This window comes from Nyctibius grandis, chromosome 4, assembly GCF_013368605.1.
Source record: "Nyctibius grandis isolate bNycGra1 chromosome 4, bNycGra1.pri, whole genome shotgun sequence".
NCBI classification, from domain to species: domain Eukaryota; kingdom Metazoa; phylum Chordata; class Aves; order Nyctibiiformes; family Nyctibiidae; genus Nyctibius; species Nyctibius grandis.
In genome coordinates, this window is record NC_090661.1 from 8,620,938 (window position 1) to 8,642,454 (window position 21,517).

General features: G+C 34.9%; 1 protein-coding gene across 1 annotated transcript in view; it reads right to left on the bottom strand.

Annotated features, from left to right (window-relative positions):
- The window catches only part of CCDC73 (coiled-coil domain containing 73), a 55,844-nt gene that overhangs the window by 17,989 nt on the left and 16,338 nt on the right, over positions 1 to 21,517 (bottom strand). Inside the window, exons 6-11 of the mRNA XM_068399441.1 lie at positions 20,048 to 20,086; positions 13,270 to 13,405; positions 11,490 to 11,569; positions 5,346 to 5,474; positions 4,938 to 4,997; positions 2,001 to 2,105 (exon numbers count right to left, since the gene is read on the bottom strand). Of these exons, the coding sequence (XP_068255542.1) occupies positions 2,001 to 2,105; positions 4,938 to 4,997; positions 5,346 to 5,474; positions 11,490 to 11,569; positions 13,270 to 13,405; positions 20,048 to 20,086 (549 nt within the window). The remainder of the gene's footprint in view (positions 1 to 2,000; positions 2,106 to 4,937; positions 4,998 to 5,345; positions 5,475 to 11,489; positions 11,570 to 13,269; positions 13,406 to 20,047; positions 20,087 to 21,517) is intronic.

Here is a 21,517-nt window from a genome sequence, read left to right on the forward strand (position 1 = left end):
CACTGAAGCTTTGACAATTAGAAATAATTTGTCCTGTAGTTAGAAAAATAGAAAATATTAATACCTTCCCAATGTCTAATACAAACAGGACCCAAATCAAAGCAGACTCTCTAATCAGAATTAGTATAATTGCAATCAGAAATCAATTGTTGGCCTGTACAGGCTGCAAAACAGAAACTTGTACTCAATTCATACCCTAACAATAAGAAAACAAGCTATGCTTCTCTTACACTTGTAGACATTTATATGGAGTCTTCAAAGATAAGATTCACAGATACCATTCAAAGTTTTAGCTGGAGCTTTAAGACATACTATAAACTTCATCTGAGATGGGAGACAATAGCTCAGAAATACTATCAAAAAAAAGCACTTTTAGAATACACCTGCTATTCAATAATCCTGACACAAAGATCCTAGCCCCCTGTATTATGAAAGTCATCATCAGTAAGGTTACATACCAATTAAATTATCTCAAGCTTTTGGTTTAATTTACGAAGTAATTTCAATCTTAAAAAATAAAATGCATGTTACCTTCTTACTTTAACAAAAAGTATTGTATGAATAGCAAGTAATCCAGCTATTTCACTGGACCTACTGTATAAATAACAGAGGTTACAGAAAATCATGCTACTTTAGGCAATTCTATAGCCAAGGGACTGTTAAATTAATCTTTGTAAAAAGTTTCAAACGTGCTAAGAAATACACAAACCTTTTCCCATTAAACTGTGCTTTCTCATTGTAATTTTTTTTTTAAAAAGAGCCAGTATACAAAAGAGGAGCTGGAGAACTCCGAAGATTCATAATGAAGTGGTGGGACTGTTCTCCAGGTTGAGAAGCATCTCTTCTTAGTTCTAGAGCACTCTGAGATCAAAGTATTTCAAGTCTTGAAAATCCAACACTCTACACTAATATAAATACAGGAACCTAGACATCTGAAATGAGTGACTTCTCTTTCTCTTCCAGTCACTACAGCTTTATCCAGTACTACAAAGCAGGTACTTCAATTGCTAGTGAAATTTTAGCTAGTTTCTGATGGAGAACATAACTCATCTTTAACCTTACTTGTTTCATCAAAATGCAAAATTCATGTATTTATTATGGCAGAAGGCAAACTGCTTACATCTATTAAAAGACAAAGTAAAGGCTTATGCAAAGTGAATCTAATTTCCATTTAGCATAGAAGCATTTACTTGGAAACAAAAGTATACATGCACATGCAGTTTAATTTGAAATTAACTGAGATCCCTAGATCAAAACCTTGGCCTCACAGGCCAAGCAAAGTATAGAATAGTTGTGGTTATGTATGGACAGACAGTAGATAGATAATAATTATTAATACTCCGGTTAATGGTTGTACATGAACTCTGCATGGCACATCTGACCAGAAGAGATATGACCTTAATCTTTAGTGCACTGTTGGCCAATCTGACTGCTAGTGTAATTTAGAACCTAAACTGTTCTGAGCCACTTTCACGCGCTCAAAGAGGAACTGAGGAATGCTGCAACTCCACAATCTCCAGTGTGACTACTTACCACCTCTAGCGTAAATACGACAACAGACAATACAGCAAGAAATGGCTAAGGATATGCTTTTACTTAGGCCCTCTGCTCTAATAAGGCTAGGGACAAGCTCTTGTTATGAAGATCTGAAATTTGAAGCATATTCCAGAAAATAAATTTATACCTACATGAAAATTATAAGAAACAAAAGTCATAAAATAATTTTATTTTACAATACTTGAAAGCAACCCCCAATATGTTCTGGTTTTACCTTCCAGAAATGGCTGATAAGAATGGCAACCATGATTTACTTTAGGGGGATAACTAAAAGAGGGAAATCATAGACTGTGCTTCAAGGTTCATGCTGACAGTTGAGGAGCTGAGGGAGCAGTGGAAGTGAGGTCAAAAGTTCTGAAAAGCATACAGATGTCTTTAACAGCCCTGGACTTAAAAAATACATAACAGATAGTAGCAGCTTGTCTAATCAAGAAAAATCTGACCTGATATTCTTCTTTCAGTGCTTTTAATTCACTTTCCATTCTAATATTCGTTTGGGTTATTCGCTGAAGCAGCTCCTGTACACATTGTAGAGAGCTGAGAATTTCCTTATTAATAGAAACAAATTAGGATATATTGAATAAGATTTTGTTTCTGAAGTTTAAACATTAGATAATTTATGTCTTTTAGATTAACATTTTTTATTCTGCCAGTGTTTACAAAATCATGTGTATAAAAATCTACTCCAACATCAACATTGGGAAAGGGCTTGTAGGAAGAACAACTCCCAGTTTTTCTGGCCTTTTGCCTTGGAGAAGATAACATTATTGTAACTTGTTACAACTTACTGTTCTTCAGAGATTCTTATAATTAAAATGAGCAATCCATTGATACTTTAAACATACTTCAGTGCAAATCTGAATAAAATATATCAAATCCAACCCCACTGTGAGTTGAATTAATCTAACAGTATAATTTTATAGCACCATATTACAGTCCTGAAAAAATATGGAAAATCCCAGAGGCATTTGACAGGCATAGGACAGGCAAGAAATCACTTCCATTAACGGATCACCCTCATGTGACATTATTCTGTATCTCCTGAATTAAATCCTAATAGATGTAAACTACCACACAGTAGCTTTGCATCATATGGTACAAGTACATCAGATTTTGCTGTCACTATCTGAATTTTTATGGTACCTTCATCAAGACTATATTGTTACTTCAAGAAGAGTAAGTTCTAACAAAAGAGCCATCCAAAATGAGTTGATTAAGGTGGTATAGATTTACAAACCCATATGTGCTGCCATTAGTTTGTTGCAGTTAGCTGAAAATGTGGATGGAATGGAGACAGAGTCATTTTATATTAAACACTACAAAACACACTTTCAAAGATTCAAAGACAAAGAGAATGACCTAGCCAAGCCAATCTCTACTCCCTAAGGACCAGAACAGCAGTTATTAAAAGACGACCTTCACAGGAAAAAAAAATGAGTTTCAGGCTGAAGACAGTTTTAAGTGTGCTCAGTTGCTTCAAAATATATTGAGAGAGGAACGTATTATTAAAACAAAGTACTTCCATATACTTGCAAAGAGCTTTCAAATTTATCTATTTTTGGTTCTATAGTATACACAGATTGAGCTATCTACTAAAAAGAAAAATCATTATTTTGGGTGAATTCTCATTCCTTTTTATGCATATACACTCTTATGCAAAGATCAATAATATTTTTGCACTGAAGCTTAATTTGTCTTTAGTTCAATTTTACATCTAGAAAACTGAACCAAAGAGATGTGGAATGGCTTGCCCAGTGTCATCTGAGAGGTCGGTAGCAGAGTTGGCCATGTCTTTTAAATCTAGGACAGTGTTCACTCAACTAGACGAGACTGCGTCTCTGCATACAGTTCACTGTAAATCAGCTATAATTTAGATAGTATGTTCAGCCTCAGTCCAAGAACCACTGAAGCCATCATCTTCAGTTAATCCAGATGGTGAATTTTTAGTGCTCTATAACACAGAAATCCAGATCTTCTAACCCAAGTTCTTGGAGAAAACATGATGTTCATCTCTGTATTAGAGCCCTCCCCAGATTTATACCAAAACTCTCTGTATGTTAAAACCGACCAACCAGCCCACCTCTAACAGCTCACACAGAGCAAAACAGAGAAACAAAACAGAGTCCTACTCTTAGATAACACATATCAAATATGCATATAAATTATGCTACAAGCATCTCCATATAACTGCTTTTAGTGCCTTCAGGGCTGTGGGAATAATGAGACCTGAATATGTTTCTCATTTTTTCCCTGTGTTTATTGGCAAGTATTTTTAAAAAGCAAGCTCAAAATGCAAACAGGCTTTTACAGATTGGAAGAGTACTGCCTGCAGTGAGTCCTCAGTACAAGCAAGCTACCGCTTTGTCCCTCCCTGAGAACAAGAATGATACATTTCTCTGACACGTTTGGTTTAATGAACTACAGAATGAAAATTCTGCAACTGTTTAAGAAAAAAAAAAACCAACCACCCTTTTTACGCTGAGTGTTCTGCAAAGGAGTGTATTATGCTGTCATTACAGGGAACATAATTTTTTTGCTATGTTTGATACTTGACTCCTTGTACCTTGGTTTGAATATCAGGATTTGCTCTGGAACATACCCTAGTTTGCAACAGAAGACAGCCTTAACTCTGTTCAGCCATGTATAGGTGTAGCTGAAGGACAAGGGGCAATGGGTGCAAGCTGGAACACAGGAGGTTCCACATAAATATGAGGAAAAACTTTACGGTGAGGGTGACCGAACACTGGAACAGGCTGCCCAGAGAGGTTGTGGAGTCTCTTTCCCTGGAGACATTCAAAACCCGCCTGGACACGTTCCTGTGTGATATGGTCTAGGTAATCCTGCTCCGGCAGAGGGATTGGACTAGATGATCTTTCGAGGTCCCTTCCAATCCCTAACATTCTGTGATTCTGTGATTCTAAATGTGTATGTTCTGTATGAATGGAGCACCATTTCCTTTGTATATGATTGACACATGATTCCAATTTTAGCTGGTTTCAATACCAGCAGTATTTTAGTAAACTGTTGACGACCAGAAAGCAGGACAGCAAGCACGTTATGCAAACCTTAGTGCTTATTTGTACTGAGCTGATATGTAAACAACTATTTCACGGGTATACCAAATTTCTGCCATCTAAATTCAATGACAGAAGTTAAGACTTGGAATAAAGTGTCAAACAATGTACTTTGTTTTGCTAATACACTTTCTAAAAACTGAGGAGTAAGATCCCATTTATGTTAGTATTAAAATATTTCTGAAGAGTAAACAAGTAAATTTAGTTATTTTAATAGCTTAGTATAATAATTTAAGAAACTTGTCAAAATATAGCACATATATTCTGAAGTGATTTTTAAATAACAAAGTTGTTAATACAACTCACCAGCTTTTCTTCTTTAATGTGAGTGTTTTCTTCTTGAACTTTTTTAATAACTGCTGACTCCTTAAAAAAAGAGCATGAAGAACAGTAAAAGGTATTTCAAATTACTGTCTATTTTCTTTAGTAATATTGTATTAACACGATATTGTGAATCATCACGAGGCTAGTTAAACAAACTGAATTATTTTGAAATGTCTTCTTGTCCATACTTTTTTTTTTTACTATAAACTTATATTCATAGCACATTCATTTCCCTAGAAAAGGTCATTCTGGAAATAGTTTTGTTATATTGTATATGCAGTTAGTAGAAAGGAACCACTAATCTGTATACATCGGAGACATCATTGCCATGTTTGCTGAATGAAGAACAGAAAATCACCAAAAATTTAATTTGTTTAAATTCCAAAATACCATTCTGATTTTTTGTTGCAGTTCTTGGAACTGTTTTTCCTTCGCTGCAAGATTGATGTTTTCTTCTCCCACCCTGTACTGAGATGTGACCTTGGACCTTATCAAGTCTGTAGTTACTTTCTTCAGTTCCTTAACACAGGAAACACATATAAATAGTTCATCCAGTATAGGCATTGCAATTCAAAACAAAGACAAATCTTTTAAACTATCCTGAGTCGTGCCCTACTTTTAAATAACGTATGGAAACAAGAGAATAAATTAGAGGAACTGAAATTCGTAAGACTGACTTGTTAAACTTGTCACATGTGGCTAAAAGTTTATTTTCAGAGGTAAAATGTTATTGTGCTAATTTTACTCTGAAGTATTTATGATGCTTATGCATTTTGTATTTTTTCTTCCAAGAAGTATATTAGAAGTGGACATTGAGTTGGTATTGGTAAAACCTCCTACACCGAGATATACAATAGGAATAAAGTACCTGTTATAACCACTGTGTATGTTCCTGGGAATCAGGAGGAAAAAAAGGACAAACAGTGACTATCTGGTAAAAACAGGAACTGGCTATAAATTTGAAGGATCTTTGCTTTTCCTGAAACATTATTTACGTAATCTCAGGAGAATGCTAAATTAATTTTATATTAGAGGCTTCTACAATGTGATTTTCCATCTAAAATATGCCTTTGATTTTATAGTCTTTATAATCTTTTAAATATCCTGGGTTTTTTTTTTGGTATCTGTTTTCTAACCAGTTTATTCCAAGCTTCTAGTGCAGCAAATAAACAGCAAAGGCTTTGATCTCATTAAATTACAACTTATAGTTCCTGGAGTCATAAATATTGTGCCCTGTTCTCCCCCACCCCTCCCATTCTGGTACAAGGTAGTCTGTTTAATATCGCTCTCTCCTTGAGCACTCTGACGTTTACTCAGACAAATAGCAGAGGTTATGAATGCTGTTCACAGATAGTATCAAGAATTCTTCATGATGCCATAGTGGTGAACCAAGCATTCAGAATGGTAATAGTTTTATCTAACAACTAAGTTTGGTCTGTTTAACTTTTCTTCACAAAACTGGAATTCCATCTTATCACAGACCAATGGTTTAACTGCTCTGGACAAAATCATATAACAGTACAAAAGAAAAAGGGAAGATTATGTTGTAGTTGAAATTCGCAAATACAAAGTTTTACAGAAAATACAAGTATAGGTACTACTTTTAAATAAATCATTTATATGCTAGAGGCTTTATTTCTCATGTATCTTAGCCATAAATAAATCTAAAATGATCTAGTAAGTACTAAGTGTAATTGCAGAATCAATTATAGAACCCAAAGACAGCAATGCTTTAGAATTGTGATATTCTGTAACCTAGTAAGGCTTTTTCTATCTTTTGCAATAAAAACATATTAGTTGTACTATTTTTACTAGAATGTTCTGTAATGAAATATGCAAGGAGAGCCTCTACATTTAAGTGGCAGAAGGTGCAAGCAGTTTTAACTTTGTAAAAGTGAAAAGGTGCACTGTGCCAATCTTTACAGAGAACTAGATTAATGGTACACAGAACACAGCTAACAGGTTGTGTGCTGCACAGGCAGGTGCAAAAGCCTGCTATGGATCTGATACTATGTATTTTCCAAAACTCAGAGTTTATTGTGTGCAGAAAAATCTTACTACTTATTTTGTCATGGGGAAAGAACAAGTCGTACTAAGTAAATCACGCCCTTAAGGTAGAAAAGATGACTGCATTCTCTTCTTTGTATATAGCAGGTGGATGCGTATAATCCATCTGGAGCCAAACCTAGATCTGCTAATCTAACAAAGCTGTGGGCAGGAAAAAACAAAACCAACAACCAAAAATCAACACAAACCTGAAAAGAACGAACACAAACCAGATCAGCAAAAATAATGAGAAAGTTTTCCATGGTGAGTGAAAGCACAAGCTATGTAGCTGTGAAATAATATAAAATAATTTTATACATACATATGTATATTTTCTTGTACTCTGAAATTAAAAAGATTTCACCCCTAGGTTTTTGCTTCTTTTTCTAGTAGTTTTCTGACATTAATAAGATCACTAGTAGTATTCAGAACCCTATAAATTAAATTGAATCTAAAAAATAATTTTATCAGGTTTTGGGAAATGCTGAGAAAGAATGATAAGGCTTTAAACCCATTCCTTTGATGTGTTGCTAGCAGGCGACACTTAGGGACATGGTTTCAGAAACACTTCAAGCCAGCGTAAGTCAAGAGTGTCACAAAAGATACAGTCCTGCTCCTTAAATGTATTTTCCTTTTGCCAGTTGATCTAAGCTAAAACTTACTCCCTTTTTTTGGTAAAATGTAGTTTCGATCAATAAAAAATTTTCATTCTACTTTCCCTCAAGGCCACATAAATACACATGCCAGCATGAAGAGGCGGTATAGGGCTGGAAAAGCAGCCAGCGCAGGCAGATGTAACCACTTCCCAGGGCAGTGCTGATACCTTACACAAATTTTAAGTGTTTCCAAAATTACAACTATACCATTTTGCTCTCTTCCTAGATCAGTGCAACTCTTGTAATCTTTCAGGCCTTGAGCAGCATGGCTGTTTTTTAAGCAGCAGAATGAAACAAGCCTTTTTCTTGGCCAGATTTCAATGCAAGCATTTTCACAGTGGTTGAAAAGAATCCTACCACATTGAATATCTAAACATTCAAATCCTAAAATAAATGTTACTGAAAAGGAAATTATGCTACAGTCTGTTAAGCCAAGATTTAGGAACTGGACTTGTAAGCAGGCAATGTCAAGAGGAAACTACAACCTTTCTAAATAATACTTCTTTCCACAAATCCCAGAAGACTAAACCTGTGCAAAATGGACCTCAATTTAACCCAGGTTTTACCGTTGTACATATTTAACACCCCCATCACACACTTGCAATTTCATTAAAATTGGAGATTAGTTTATTTTTAGCCAAAAATGTTGAATAGCATTCACTAACTTCATATTCCCATTAAGAACAAATGTGTGAGATCATCCTCATCTGAGGCAAAGTAATGGTTGTGATAAGAGCTGACAGCCAAATTAAGATTTTAGTACTAAGGATAGTCATTCCCACTCCAGCACTGAGGCTATAGAGGAAAGAAGTTTGAACCCGCAAGTTGTCAGCGCTGTTAGAGGTCAGTCAAGTCTCCGAGGCAGATAAAACCAGCTTTATAAATTCTCCCAACTTGGGCTGGAGATATCATGATTTCTTTCAGCTATGTAGCAAGTGAAAACAGCCTGGTAATCCCTCTTCCAAACTATTCTAAATATCAAAGTTTTCTCATTGCTTTGTAACTCTTGTAGGTTCCTTCAGCTCTACAACAGACACATTCCCCAACAAGGGAAAACACCTGACTGCTTTAAGATCACTTTTGCACTGCTTAGGCTAAGTACAAGGTAACCACAATGAAATGAAACTAGCTCAGGGCACTTCTTACTGCGTTCAAGCACTTCTTTTCACTTGTCTTACAGAGTCACCCAAAAGATGAGCCCACAGCCCTTCACATGCAGAACAGGTGCCATTACAGATACAGTTCAGATATGCACTCTCACTACATAACTTTCCAGAAATGTTTTATAAGCAAACTGTTGAAATAGGGAATATTGAAAAATGGGCTGTATTTTTTTTTTACTGTATTGTTAATTTTTAGCTGTTTTCACAGAAATTCTGCATTTTGAGGAAAATGGCATGTCTTTCTATTATATACAACTTTTATTAATAAAACTATATTTACAAATAAACAAACTCCCACTTTTTTTTTTCAGAATAAGGCATTGCCACTGCAAGGTGCTGCAGCACTATGTGACTATTAAAAAGCTAAGAAATTAAATTCCAGTTCAGTTTTCCACTGACATTCAGAATTGGATGGTCAGATACTAAACAGCCAGTAAGAAATTCAGAAATAACCAGGATAAAGGCATTTCCTGATGAACTGAGAAAGCCAGATTAAGTTTCAGTTGGCCCCTTCTTCTGCTTATCTAACAGTATTTTATTTAAAATTCATCACCCATGGCCTTAAGAATCAAGAGCACAGCTGAAAAAAGTGGATCAAGCAGTATGTTTGATTACTGGAGTACATAAATCACTATCAATTTATCTCGCACACCTCTGTTACTCACAAATTTTGCTATGTAAAATTTTCTTAAACATTTTTCTTACCTCTCAAATTACTTACCCTCAGAGAATTCCAAGTAATGAATTAGTCTTGGTTTCTTAACCAAAAGTAACAAATCTTATTTACTGTGATGCTTAAAAATTTCTAGAACTCCTAAATGTTGATATTTACCATAAATTACATAAAGATATACTGCATTTTAGATGAATGTCCCTCTTTTTGTCACATACAAATTACAATTCCTTTAAAAAAAAAAGGAGTTGTACAATTGAGTGTACCAAATGCACACAAGACAAAGTTGTCCTTGGACCTTCATGGCTATGACAATATTATCATTCTAACAAATATGGCTTTTCTATAGAGGGAAGTTGTCACCACTGACAACTTCCAATATTTTTCTGTTGTTCTTCCATCCATCAAATATTTCAGATAAATGTATATAGGTTTTATATATAATATAAAAAAAAAATGTATAAACTATGATTTGAATTGTGTAGCTAAATAAAATTTCTAAATGCCATAAAACCTAATTATGATTTAGAAATTAATTTGAGATTTTTTCCAGTGTTCTGCTTTACTGTTATTGTGTTTCTCAGTCTCTTTTTATGATAGTAGGAGTTCTGAAATCTTTGAGATCAGTCACTTCAAAACTTGATCTTTTTGTCACTGAGGTTTGCCATGTTACATTCTAGTATGTAACTAAACAAATCCTGATTGAATTCATGATTAATCTTTATTGTGTCTAGAATATCTTCATGTAATAAATATAAAAATTAAGTCAAGCACTAGAGAAGGTAAGAATGAAACAAAAGAAAAAAATCTTAAACTGTCTCTATTTCAAGATAAAATTTAATTTAAATCAGGCTTCGAGGGACATTACACTCTGAAGAACTTTATCAATAAGATGCTCTGTGCTCCTAAGAACCAAAACCAACACTAGATTCAGGAAGAGTTTTCAAGTACTTCTGTACCTTCAAATCTCCTTTTTCAGGCAAACAAAGGTCGTGGTAGGTAAACATCAAATTTTTGATAGGTTTAACCCAAATATAAAATGGTCATAGTCCCTTCTTCTCATTTACAAATTATCTTCCTCCTCCCAGGCCTTTTTGTTTTGCAAGAAATTCACAAACTTTGCAAAGATTCCATGGTAGTCCAAAGCTTCATCTGGATGGTGGGGATTAACATTAGGCCAAGAACAAACGTGCATTTGTTCCCTACCTAAAATCCTCAGAGAGTCAAAGGGAGGAAAAAAAAATGGAATAGAAAGATAAGGAGATATGAAAAAGATGTGGTATAGAAAGATACTGAGTTTACAGGACAATTTTGATTTCAGAGGATCCCCTTGCTCTTCTCCTGTTAGCACTTAAGAAACAGCTCAAAGGGAAAAGAGAACTTTATTCTTCCCACTATTATACATGTTCAAGTGTGCAACTCAGAAACGTACCTGGCAAATAGTAGTTTCTGAATAGATGAGGGCAGAAAAGAGCTTAATGGCCAGACAACCTCTTTGTCCATAGAACCACTGTTATCTAATGTCTCAATTGCCTTGTCACAAAACTCTCCCATTTCTGATGGAGATTCAGTTACTTTTTTTATGTTATGTTCAAGCTACCAGCTTGCTCCTACGGTGAATACTCTTCATGTTCTCTCTCTTTCTTTGACTAAACTGAAAACACCACTGCTACCTTTCCATGTTAGATGGGAAAAGCAATGACCATACAGCACAGGAAGAAGAGAGGTTGCTAATAATTAGTGAGAAACAAGGAGGATGCTCTAGAGGTAAATAAAAATTCCCAAGTTACAGAAACAATTCAGAGCTGCTCAAAGTTTAATTGACATTCATCTGAAGTATCTGTGCATAACAAGGGAGCTTAAGACTAATTTAGCCATTAGTCATAGAATGAAGAACAGTTCTGCTGCTTGTCCATTACATCTATAAAAACTACAGCAGCTTGTAGAAGTCCCAGAGAATCCCACTTACACATTCAGAAATGCATACTGTACTTACTTCCTTCAGATTACTTATTTCGGTCTCTTGTCTTTTATTCACTGATGTTAGTTTCTTATTGAGCTGTATCGCTTCCTGTACTTCAGACAAAAGTTAAAACATGTTAATACGCACTTTCATATTTGAATGAATATTTGATTTATAACTGCAATGTATGTGTGTATAATTTATAAAATAAGTAAACATCTTTGTGGAAAGGAGACAGACTGAAATTACGACAACTTTTTCTGTATAGAGTGATACTACGCTGGAGGAGGACATCATGTGGTACCAGTTGTTCTATATCTCAAACAAAAGACACTGGAGTTAAACTGGTGAACAGACTGACTTCTTGAACAGAAGCAAGAAGCAATTAGTAACATATTTAATCTTTTCTGCAGGTTCATTTTGCAATTACTGATAAATATAAGTAGAATCATGGCAGAAAGTATTTATATATGGTTCAAATAGTGTAAATACTGAGAGTAAATGTTATTTTTCCATGAAATTGCAAAAAGACTTTTCTGTACCTGACATAATAGAAAATCCCTGCCCAATGTAAATAAAGGGAAAACACAGCAATGTTTTCTCTTAATTTGTTTTTAATATTAAATATTAACCTATTAAAAAAAATTGAATACAAAAAGTAACTTGAGGTACTGAAATATCACAAATACACATAAGAACATGTTACCAATTTATTCAAAGTAGATCTGAAAAATTATTTGGTTTCAGGCAGGAAAAAAACCCAAACTTACAACCTTTGGTATTTGAAAAGTTTTTTGGTGTTTTGGATTTTTGTTTGCTTGGGGTTTTGTTTGCTTGAGTTATGGAACTACTTCTCCCTTTCCTTAAAAAATAATACTTATTTTTATTTATGTCCTGTGTATGTGTTTACATAGATTAAAACTGCAGGCACACAAAACAATACACAAGTCCATATTCTGCACATACACTGTGATGTTTGCATAGAAATTTATCACTTTGTCATGATAAACAAGGATTTCTCTCTCAAAGTAATAGGTACAAGCTTCATTTAAATGAGGTATTTTTATTACTTGAGGTTATCAACTTTATTATTTTATAGATAAAAATTCTATATTTATATAAAAGTATATGGAATAATAATTTTGTTATGTTTCAACACATGAACAGGGATAAGATACAGATTTACAAAGCTTGAATAGCCATATTGTCAGAATCTACGTAACAACTGCATAAAATTATTCATACCACCCTAAATTATTTACTGAACTGGTTTTAAGATTTTATGTCTGTACAACAAAAGAAGTTTTGTTATTTCATTAATGTTTTCTGTCCATTTCCCAACATTAAACCTACTTTAAATAACATTCATTTTCCCCTATTTGTGAATTCCTTTACTTTCACCCCCTCATTTGAGCTGGTGCAACTCTTTGTTGATTATGCTGAATGGCAACAGGAAGCTGATCCAAATTAACTGTAATTTTTAATTTTTTTTTTCTGGAAGGGGTGGGTCTGCTGCTGGATTGTTTTGAACACAAATCAGTTCCTCAGTATAATTTACCCTGTGGTCACACACGCACAACTGTAGCAGTGTATCAGCAGAGAGCAGAGGAGGTACGGGGCCTGTGCTGCTTAGCCTGGCACTGTCACAGAAAGAAACACTGAGGAAGTGGCTGAGATACAGTAGTTGTCAGTTGGTATATTTGATGCTTGGCACAAGGTAGCTACTATTTTTCTGAGTTGACAGGTGTCTCCAGCTCAGTGTTGTCAAAACACAGCAAAAACAAATGCTGGTGGACATTTAAGACATACATACCACTGTGCTCCAGTTTTCCATGAACACCTTTCACGATTCCAAACTGACATGCAATAGTAGCATAACACTTCTCAACTTCATTCAGTTTCTTATGATGTTCCTCTTTTGCTGTTAAATGCATCTGTAATTTTTGTTCCTGTTAGAAACATAAATGAAGCACCTACTCAATGATATTAACTAGCATGTATAAATCAACTCTCCAAATGCCTTTTATCATAATAGCATAAATGCAAAATCATTCCCAGAATATCTCAGTTGTCTATCTCATATCTAATGATCAGTTCCCATTTCCAGATAGCACCTCATTCCAAAGGCCTTCACCTGTCTGTTAGATTATCCAAAAAGCATATTTTGATATGCTGTCCCTTATATTTAGGAGAATTTTCATGAAAATGTCTGCAGAACTGTACTAACTGTTTTCAAGTCCTCATTTCAAGTTTTCCTTTGTTATGTGTCTTAAACATGTTATTTAATCTGCCATTGTATTGTGAACATAGCCTAACATACTAATGCTGCCTGTGGTTTATACTTGTCCTCCTCCACTACCACTCAGTACAGCATTGCATTCTCTCATTCCTTTGATGTAGGATGTTCATGCAGATTAATGCAGTACCCGCCCCACATCAGCTATTCAGTACCTGCCCATGTCTTTGGCTGCAGTTTCAAAACAATACAGTGGCTTCAGCAGCTATATGTTTGTACCTCATTGCCCTGGCTGCTTATTTGTCCCTACTGTAGTATTAAACCAGGTACACTACGCTCTCAGGTCACAGCAATGCAACAAAATACAGGCCCTGTTTAAGAGTTCTGAACAGCTTAAATCACAGCCCCCACAACCAGTTGTCCCAGCAGCTTCATAGAGGAGCACAGGGCAGAATGGAGTAAGTGGCTGGAGACAGGCAAGAGTACAAGCTCCTTAAACTTTGGCAACAGTGCTAGTGCATGCATCATGAAAATATGGCCTATGGAGGTTTATTCTCTCCTGTTACATAACAAAAGCAATCTATTATGCAAAGAGCATTCAGTCGTCTTTGTAAAGCACCGTCTTCCTTTTATGGTCTTAAGAATTTCCACCATAACATGGTTATAATCAACAAGGAAACCTTTTTAAAGATATATTGCAATACAAACTCAAACAAAAATACTGGGGTTTTTTTCAATACAGTGTTGTTCAAAGTGTAGGGCTACTATGATAATCAAGGGATTTGAGCACCTGACATGTGAGGAGAGGCTGAGGGAGCTGGGACTGTTCAACCTGGAGAAGAGGTGACTTGGGGGGATCTTATCAATGTGTACAAATACCAGGTGGAGGGAAGGAAATAAAGAAGACGCAGCCAGACTCCTCTTAATGGTGCCCACTGACACAAAGTAAAATACAGGAAATTTCACTTAAACTTGAGGGGAAAAAAATTACTCTATGGGTGGTCAAACAGGGGAACAGGTTGCACAGACAGGCTACAGAGTATCCATCTATGGAGATATTCAAAACTCGACTGGACATGGCCCTGCTTTGAGCAGGGCAGGGTTAGACTCAGCCATCTCCAGAGATGCCAGACAGCCTCATCCATTCCAGTTCTGGGATTGTTAAAAATGACATAGTGCAAGAACAATTAGGAGAATTTGTGTATTTGACACACCTAAATAAAAGAATTTCAACATACTTGCTAAAAACCAGAAGTGCATCAACTACTTCGAAAGAGTAGTGATGACTTTGATTTAGATTAGTGAAACTAATGCAGATGAATACCCCATGCTTCCCAGAAAAATATAAGTAATCTTATAATGAATAATTATTAATTCTTCAGTACCAATTAGCAGCTGTAATATCTTGAAGTACAACAAATTCACTTCTACTTTAAGATTATGTATCTGTAGGGGGTTTTTTTTCTAACTACTTTTGTAAGCATCTAACACTTTATTTTCACTTCTATTAACATCTTGGCCTGAGTAATATCTTATTGCAATGAATCCCACACGGTAATTAAGTAAAAAGTATTTAAGTTTCATGAATTTTATCAATCTCTCTCTCTTGTTTTGTGAGGGGGTGATTGAAAAATACATATTTCACAGGAAACTATATTCAGTGACACATGCCACTGATTTTTTAGAAATTATTTGTTATCCTTTCTTTCATATACACTAAGTTTTTTGTGTTCCTCTTTATCCTGTATTGTTGTTAATAGCTTTGTAGGTACTATTTGATCAATTTTTAAAGTAATTTTCTCTGAAGATAGTGGGTTAAATTAACTCCTCAGAAAAGATATCCATTTATTTAGACATCTAACACAACAATTAAAATGAATTGGGCCAAATTAATTCCTGTGTGTAAATTCAAGTTACACAAGGATAAATGTGGTCCAGTCTGTAAGGCTCCATTTCCATATGGTAACAAATGCAATACATGTCCAAGCATCAGAGGATAATAAAAGCTGATAGTAATCAAAAGAAATGACCAGCATAAGGCTAGCAAAACAGGATATACAATACAAATTTCTCATGTTTTATAAGGTATGAAATTAAACACACTACAGCAAATGGAAAGCCATAATGGAAGCACTGGTAAAGAAACACCACTGCTTACAGAATCACTGCAAGGAATGTAGGCTGTGAATGTTCCTATAGTTTCTTTTTTCCCTAGTGATAAGTAAAATGTCGAAGAACTGTTCTTAACTAATGCTAGAATGTGGATTTTATAACAAAAAAAAAGGAAAAATTATATTTGTTTTTGCTGATAGTCTTTCAGGTGTATTTATTCTAAGAGATCACTGAAAAGAGAGGCATTGCTAATTTGAGACTGGAACACCTTGTGGCAAGATCTGAGGTTTTTTGCACTTTCTTTCATATGGCTTTTTCTTAGTGTTCTCCCAATTTCTTCCTTAAGTCAGCAAGACAGTGTTAGTCCCTCCTCTTCACTAGAAAAATAGAAATATGCTTTGTTTCTCAGGGCTTTTTCCAACGAGAAAAGGAATTGGCCTGCTCTAGCCTCAAAAGTTTTATTGAGAGCTTACCACTTGCCTAAATACGATTTTTGATGGCAAGCTGATCTCCAGGTTTAGTGCACAGTAAAAGAAACACAGTCTGGTTTGCCTTCTGACATCCTTCCGTGAGTACGTGATTCTTCTGCTCACAGTGAAAAGGTCTTAAAACATTCTTCCATAGAAGACAATCAAAAAACACCAGGAGACACTGCAGGATAGGGAGGGTATGACCCTGGAGTTGGAGTAAGACCCACAGAATCTTCATTCTCCTTCCTAATGTCTGATATTGCAAGAACAGGAATTATGCCCTGCCCTCCACCAGTAATAAAGATAAGCTGGGATGGGGAGTGGAACTGATTGTGGCCATATGGTTTGTTGAGGAACAATGATTTCTTGGTGGAACTTGACCAGAGAAATAGCTCAGGGTCAGGTAGGTGACTGGAGGAAGACAAAGAGGGAATTGCTCATATCTCAAAGATATTCTGGAAATTGAGTCACTAGTCAGAGTTACTCAGTGAAGCAGAAGGTGGTAATTGGGAGGTGAAAGTGTCAGAGAAAGAAAGGAGATGTAATGGCATGGAGACCTAAGGCAAAATCATGTGAAAATTATACAAAGGGTTACCAACTGTAAATCTTCAAAATAGGAATTATTTTCCACAATATTTCATTTAGTTCCCACCATTTTTCTACGTAAAAATAATTATTTTTAATGTATACTGTGCCACTGCCTTCTCACTGTATTTTTAAATAACGTATAATTACAGGCAAATTCCTAATAAATGTGGAAGGGAAATAAAAATAACATTCCTATCTTAGATTATTAAGCACAAACCAACCTTTAAACATTCAAACATTTTACAGGAATTCCTTTTTCATTCATTTGGCAACTACATCTGTATTAGAAAACTAAATGGTGGCAGGGAAGCTCTCAGGAAATGCCTGTACTGTTGTTAAAATATCCCTGACATATTTTGGCCTGTGCCAAGTAGCACTCATGTCAGCAGTTCCTGGGCGCCGTTCAGGAGACTGTCTGCTGGGAACAACATGGGTTATTTGGATGCAGCTTCCCTTGTTTGAAGAGCAGTAGAGTTTAATGAACCTAGACCATTTCATATCACTTGACTGCAGCTTCACTAAATTGTCTCACAAACGTTCAGTTTACCAATATAAACAGAGTCAGCAAGTGAAACTTGACTAATTACCAGTCATTTACAGAGGTAGTCACCTCATCTCCTTTACTCATTAATACTGGTGCACTGAATCACTACCTTGTAGACAGTGATGTCTCCCCATTGACTACACCGAGATCTTGCACTCCAAATTTGCTCTTCTGAATTGCACACACGATTTGGTCTCTAAACCAGCCAACACTAGCCTTACTCATTCTTCTATTTTTATATTTTAGCACCACGATATATATTTAAGGTTTAGATACTGCAGAAGAGAACTCTAAATGCTCTGTCTCTCAGACATGTCCATGATCAGCCAACGCAAGTTAACAAGGGAACACATGAACAGATGAAAAATTTACTTTAGAGTGGATTTTTTTCTACTCTACATCAGCTTTTATTCTACACTCGGAGAGTTCTAGCATTCTACATTGTGTCACCTTTCAGGAAATTAATGAAGGCGGAAACCAAGACCTGACCAAGGCCATTTCCCTCCAGTTATTTCTTTATTTCAGCAGCAAGAAAAAGAATACAATACAGAACCCACACTCAAGCTTATTCTGTCAGACAACTAGCTTTGTAGTAGTAATCCTGTAGCCTCCTTATCGTGTAAGTGCTACTACCCATATGCAGCGAGGTGCAAAGTGACTACATCGCACACAATCAACGCTTATTGTGGAAACAAAGGAAAGATGGAAGAAAAATAAATCCACTATTTCTTTGTCTCTATACAGTCTTTCAATATGAAACAAAAAAACCATCCACTATTTCAAAATTCTAGCAGATATCATAAGAATTATATCATCACTATGATTTTTCATATTAACTTAACTGGGTAGCATGCTAAAATACAGTGTATATGCAGTATATTAACATTGCATATGCCAGACTAAAAGAACAGAATTAAAGGAACAAGACCAGAATAAAATGCTACATCAATAAGGCATGCTCAATCCCCAGCACATACAGAAGCTACTTTACTGACTCGCAGGGTTTCTAAGGTGCCAGATATAAACTGAACAGCACATCTGCTTACTTTCAAAACACTAGCCAGGGCATGATCTAATCTGTCATTTAAAAAGTTAAAATTGAAATAGAAATGGTTCTCAAATAAATGAACAGTTTGGAACTTCATCCATTTTACTTTTAAACATTTTTCTATTTGCGATAACTAAGATAGTCTACATGGGCTACTACTACTTTGCTCTCTAGAACGTACTGGAAATTTATTTCAGTGCAACTACTCAAGGACTAAAGTTGGTAGAATTTGACCCAGTCTAAAATTGCATGTATTAGCCTGCTCCTGCATAAAGTTGTAGGAAAGAATTCACTTCTGTTTACCTCGTGTCTTTTGCTTTCATCATTTCTTCTCAGAGCATCTTCTATAAACAGGGCCAAGCCATACATGTTATGTTTAGTGCTACATGTTAAAGAGGATTTCTAATATCTTGTCCCCCACTCAATAGCATCTACTAACCATACTCTGTATCAAAGTCACAGTACCCCAATATTTTCAAAATAATCAATTATTGAAAAAGTTTATAAACATAAGAAAGGAAGAGGTTTGTTTAAGCAGCACAGATGTATTTCCAGCTTATAGAAAAGGTGTTGTGATTTAAATATTCTCATTCATATGGAAGACTTAGTCTGCAAGTTACAAAAGAAAGGTAATATGTAAAATGACCTAAATGTAAGTTCAATAATTTTGTATATTTTAAACACTTTTTTAGATTAGATGTATTTTAAGAATAAATAAAAGTTAAAAGTGAAGTAAGACAAAACACATTTTATGTTGCCTTTGATCTTTAACTTGTAGCCTTATCTCCCAGGTCAGAGGGCACATTATTCAATTTCACCATATTTTGTGTAAAACCACTGTAGCGTTGAAGATGACTTTCAGTACAAATGTCATGGTACTTAAAGCTAAACTGGACCCTAGTTTTTTGAGCTTCTTAATTAAAATCACAGTTTGTAATGGTCTGACAATATTATCTTTATTCTTTCCAGTTGAGCAGCAGCAGAATTTTCGCAGCATTTATTCAATCAAGCTTAGCAATGTTTCTGCAGCTCACTCTTTCACTTCCTAAAACAGACAACAGGGTTCAGAGTGACTATGCTGTCACTCTATATAAATTTATTCTCTGTGTCAAAGGGAGTCAGCTGGACTGGATGAAATCTAAACTGTTCAGGGGAACTGATGTTAAGAAGTAATTCTGAGAAGAGGAGTGAAAAAGAGTGAGAGGAAAAACATTATCAGTTTTTCATAAAAAACACCCTAAGAACTGTTTGGAATTCTCTATTATTTCTTTGAAAGGAATATGCTAGATCCTATAAGTACGAGGGTAATATAATTACATTATTCAAATCACAGTCTATTAAAATATCTTCATTCTAATCTATAAAGGAGAAAAAATTCCACATGATAAACAGCAGCTATTAAACTATAAAAAACTAAAAACATTGGATTTAAAAGTTTAAATTCAAAGCTGACATCACCTCTTGTGGTTATTTGCAATAATTATCACACAATTTAAGTATTAGGGTTGGTTAGTATTTGCATTATACTCTTAAGTAGACATTCTCTTTTCCTAAAAGCAGTTCCTTATTTTTTTACTTTTATTAATTTCTTACCATTTCACTCAGTTTCTTTTGTAAAGTGTATTTCGAAATCTGTAAAACAAAATAAATTAAATTGTAGTTACATTTTTTCCACCAACAACCTGAATCTTTAAGTATTCTCATAACTAAGATTTAATTGCATTTGTTGCCAATCCAATACAATAATACTGGGTTTGAATTAATGACGACACCATTTCTTTTCTTATTAGATCAGTTTACACAATTTCAGCTCAATATTTAAATTGTGTAAAAATGCTTTACACTGATTGTTACTAGAACAATTTTGAAAATGCATAAATCCTTGTGTTTTCTTACATGTATCATAAAAATAATGTGTAAATGGGCTACAGTCTGTAAACTAGACCCTTAGAAATAAACAGAGAAGAAAACAGAGATAGAAATTAAAGTATTCCCTCAAGTCCTAGAGGAATATAAGTGTGTTCCCAGTTGGAGAAAAAAATTCTAGGTAGATACTCTGAATGGTGGTATATAAAGACATATTGTACCAATCTTGCATGTTTTAATAATATAAGACTGACATTTGAAGTCATTAACACTTTTTCATACACCACTGACATCAGAGAATTTTGACTTGCATAATACTTAAGACCACAAGAGCTTCAGACTCTATGTGTCTTAGAACATTTAAAGAAACATTGATAATGTCTAGGAAAAAAAAAGAGAAATGCCAAAGAACCCAGTGTGTGTAAATCTTATACAGAAAATACTATTTCCAGAAGAAACTAAGCCTAGAGAACAATCATTTTAAGGTAGAATTCTGACTCTCTGGATAGAGAGGACTACAAAGCTAAATTAGAAATTCCTCACTCTTATATTAGGCTGATTTTCAAACAATTTTTCTGGGTCCACAGGTTCATTGTGACTTCCTGCTTCCTCAAGTCACAGCAAAATTTCCTAGATCTGAACAATACTGTTACACTAACGTTTGATCTGTGAACATTAAACATTTAATGTTAAGCTTTTTTTTTAAATTTCTGTTTTATCTTACAAAAGAAAGGCCAATGGAATCTTTCATTACTCTTGCTGTCCACATATTATGTTCAGCAGACCATGGAGGGATATTCTATATGATCTGTGCTATGCCAAGGTTTGAACAAGGCAACAAAATCCTTTACAGCTATTGCACAGGCAGCCAGCCATGGGAATAAATTTCTTTTGCTCCTAAAATACCTTCAGTGTTAACTAAATGATTAAAAAAACAGTCTGATACCAAGTAAATGCATCCCATTATAAGAGAATGTTAATAAGAATGAAACATGTTGCAAAATCATGGGTAATAATCCATTATAACAATTTTGTTTTCAATATAATTATTATCCCACTCGGTTATGGGTAGAAAAATAATTAGCTCCTGGCAATACCTGAAATCTGGCAATGCATTACAAAGCTAATTCTCTTCTGTGTTGAACAAAAACCTTCAGAGTTCTAATCTTTTAATCCATTTTTGACATATCTGCCTTG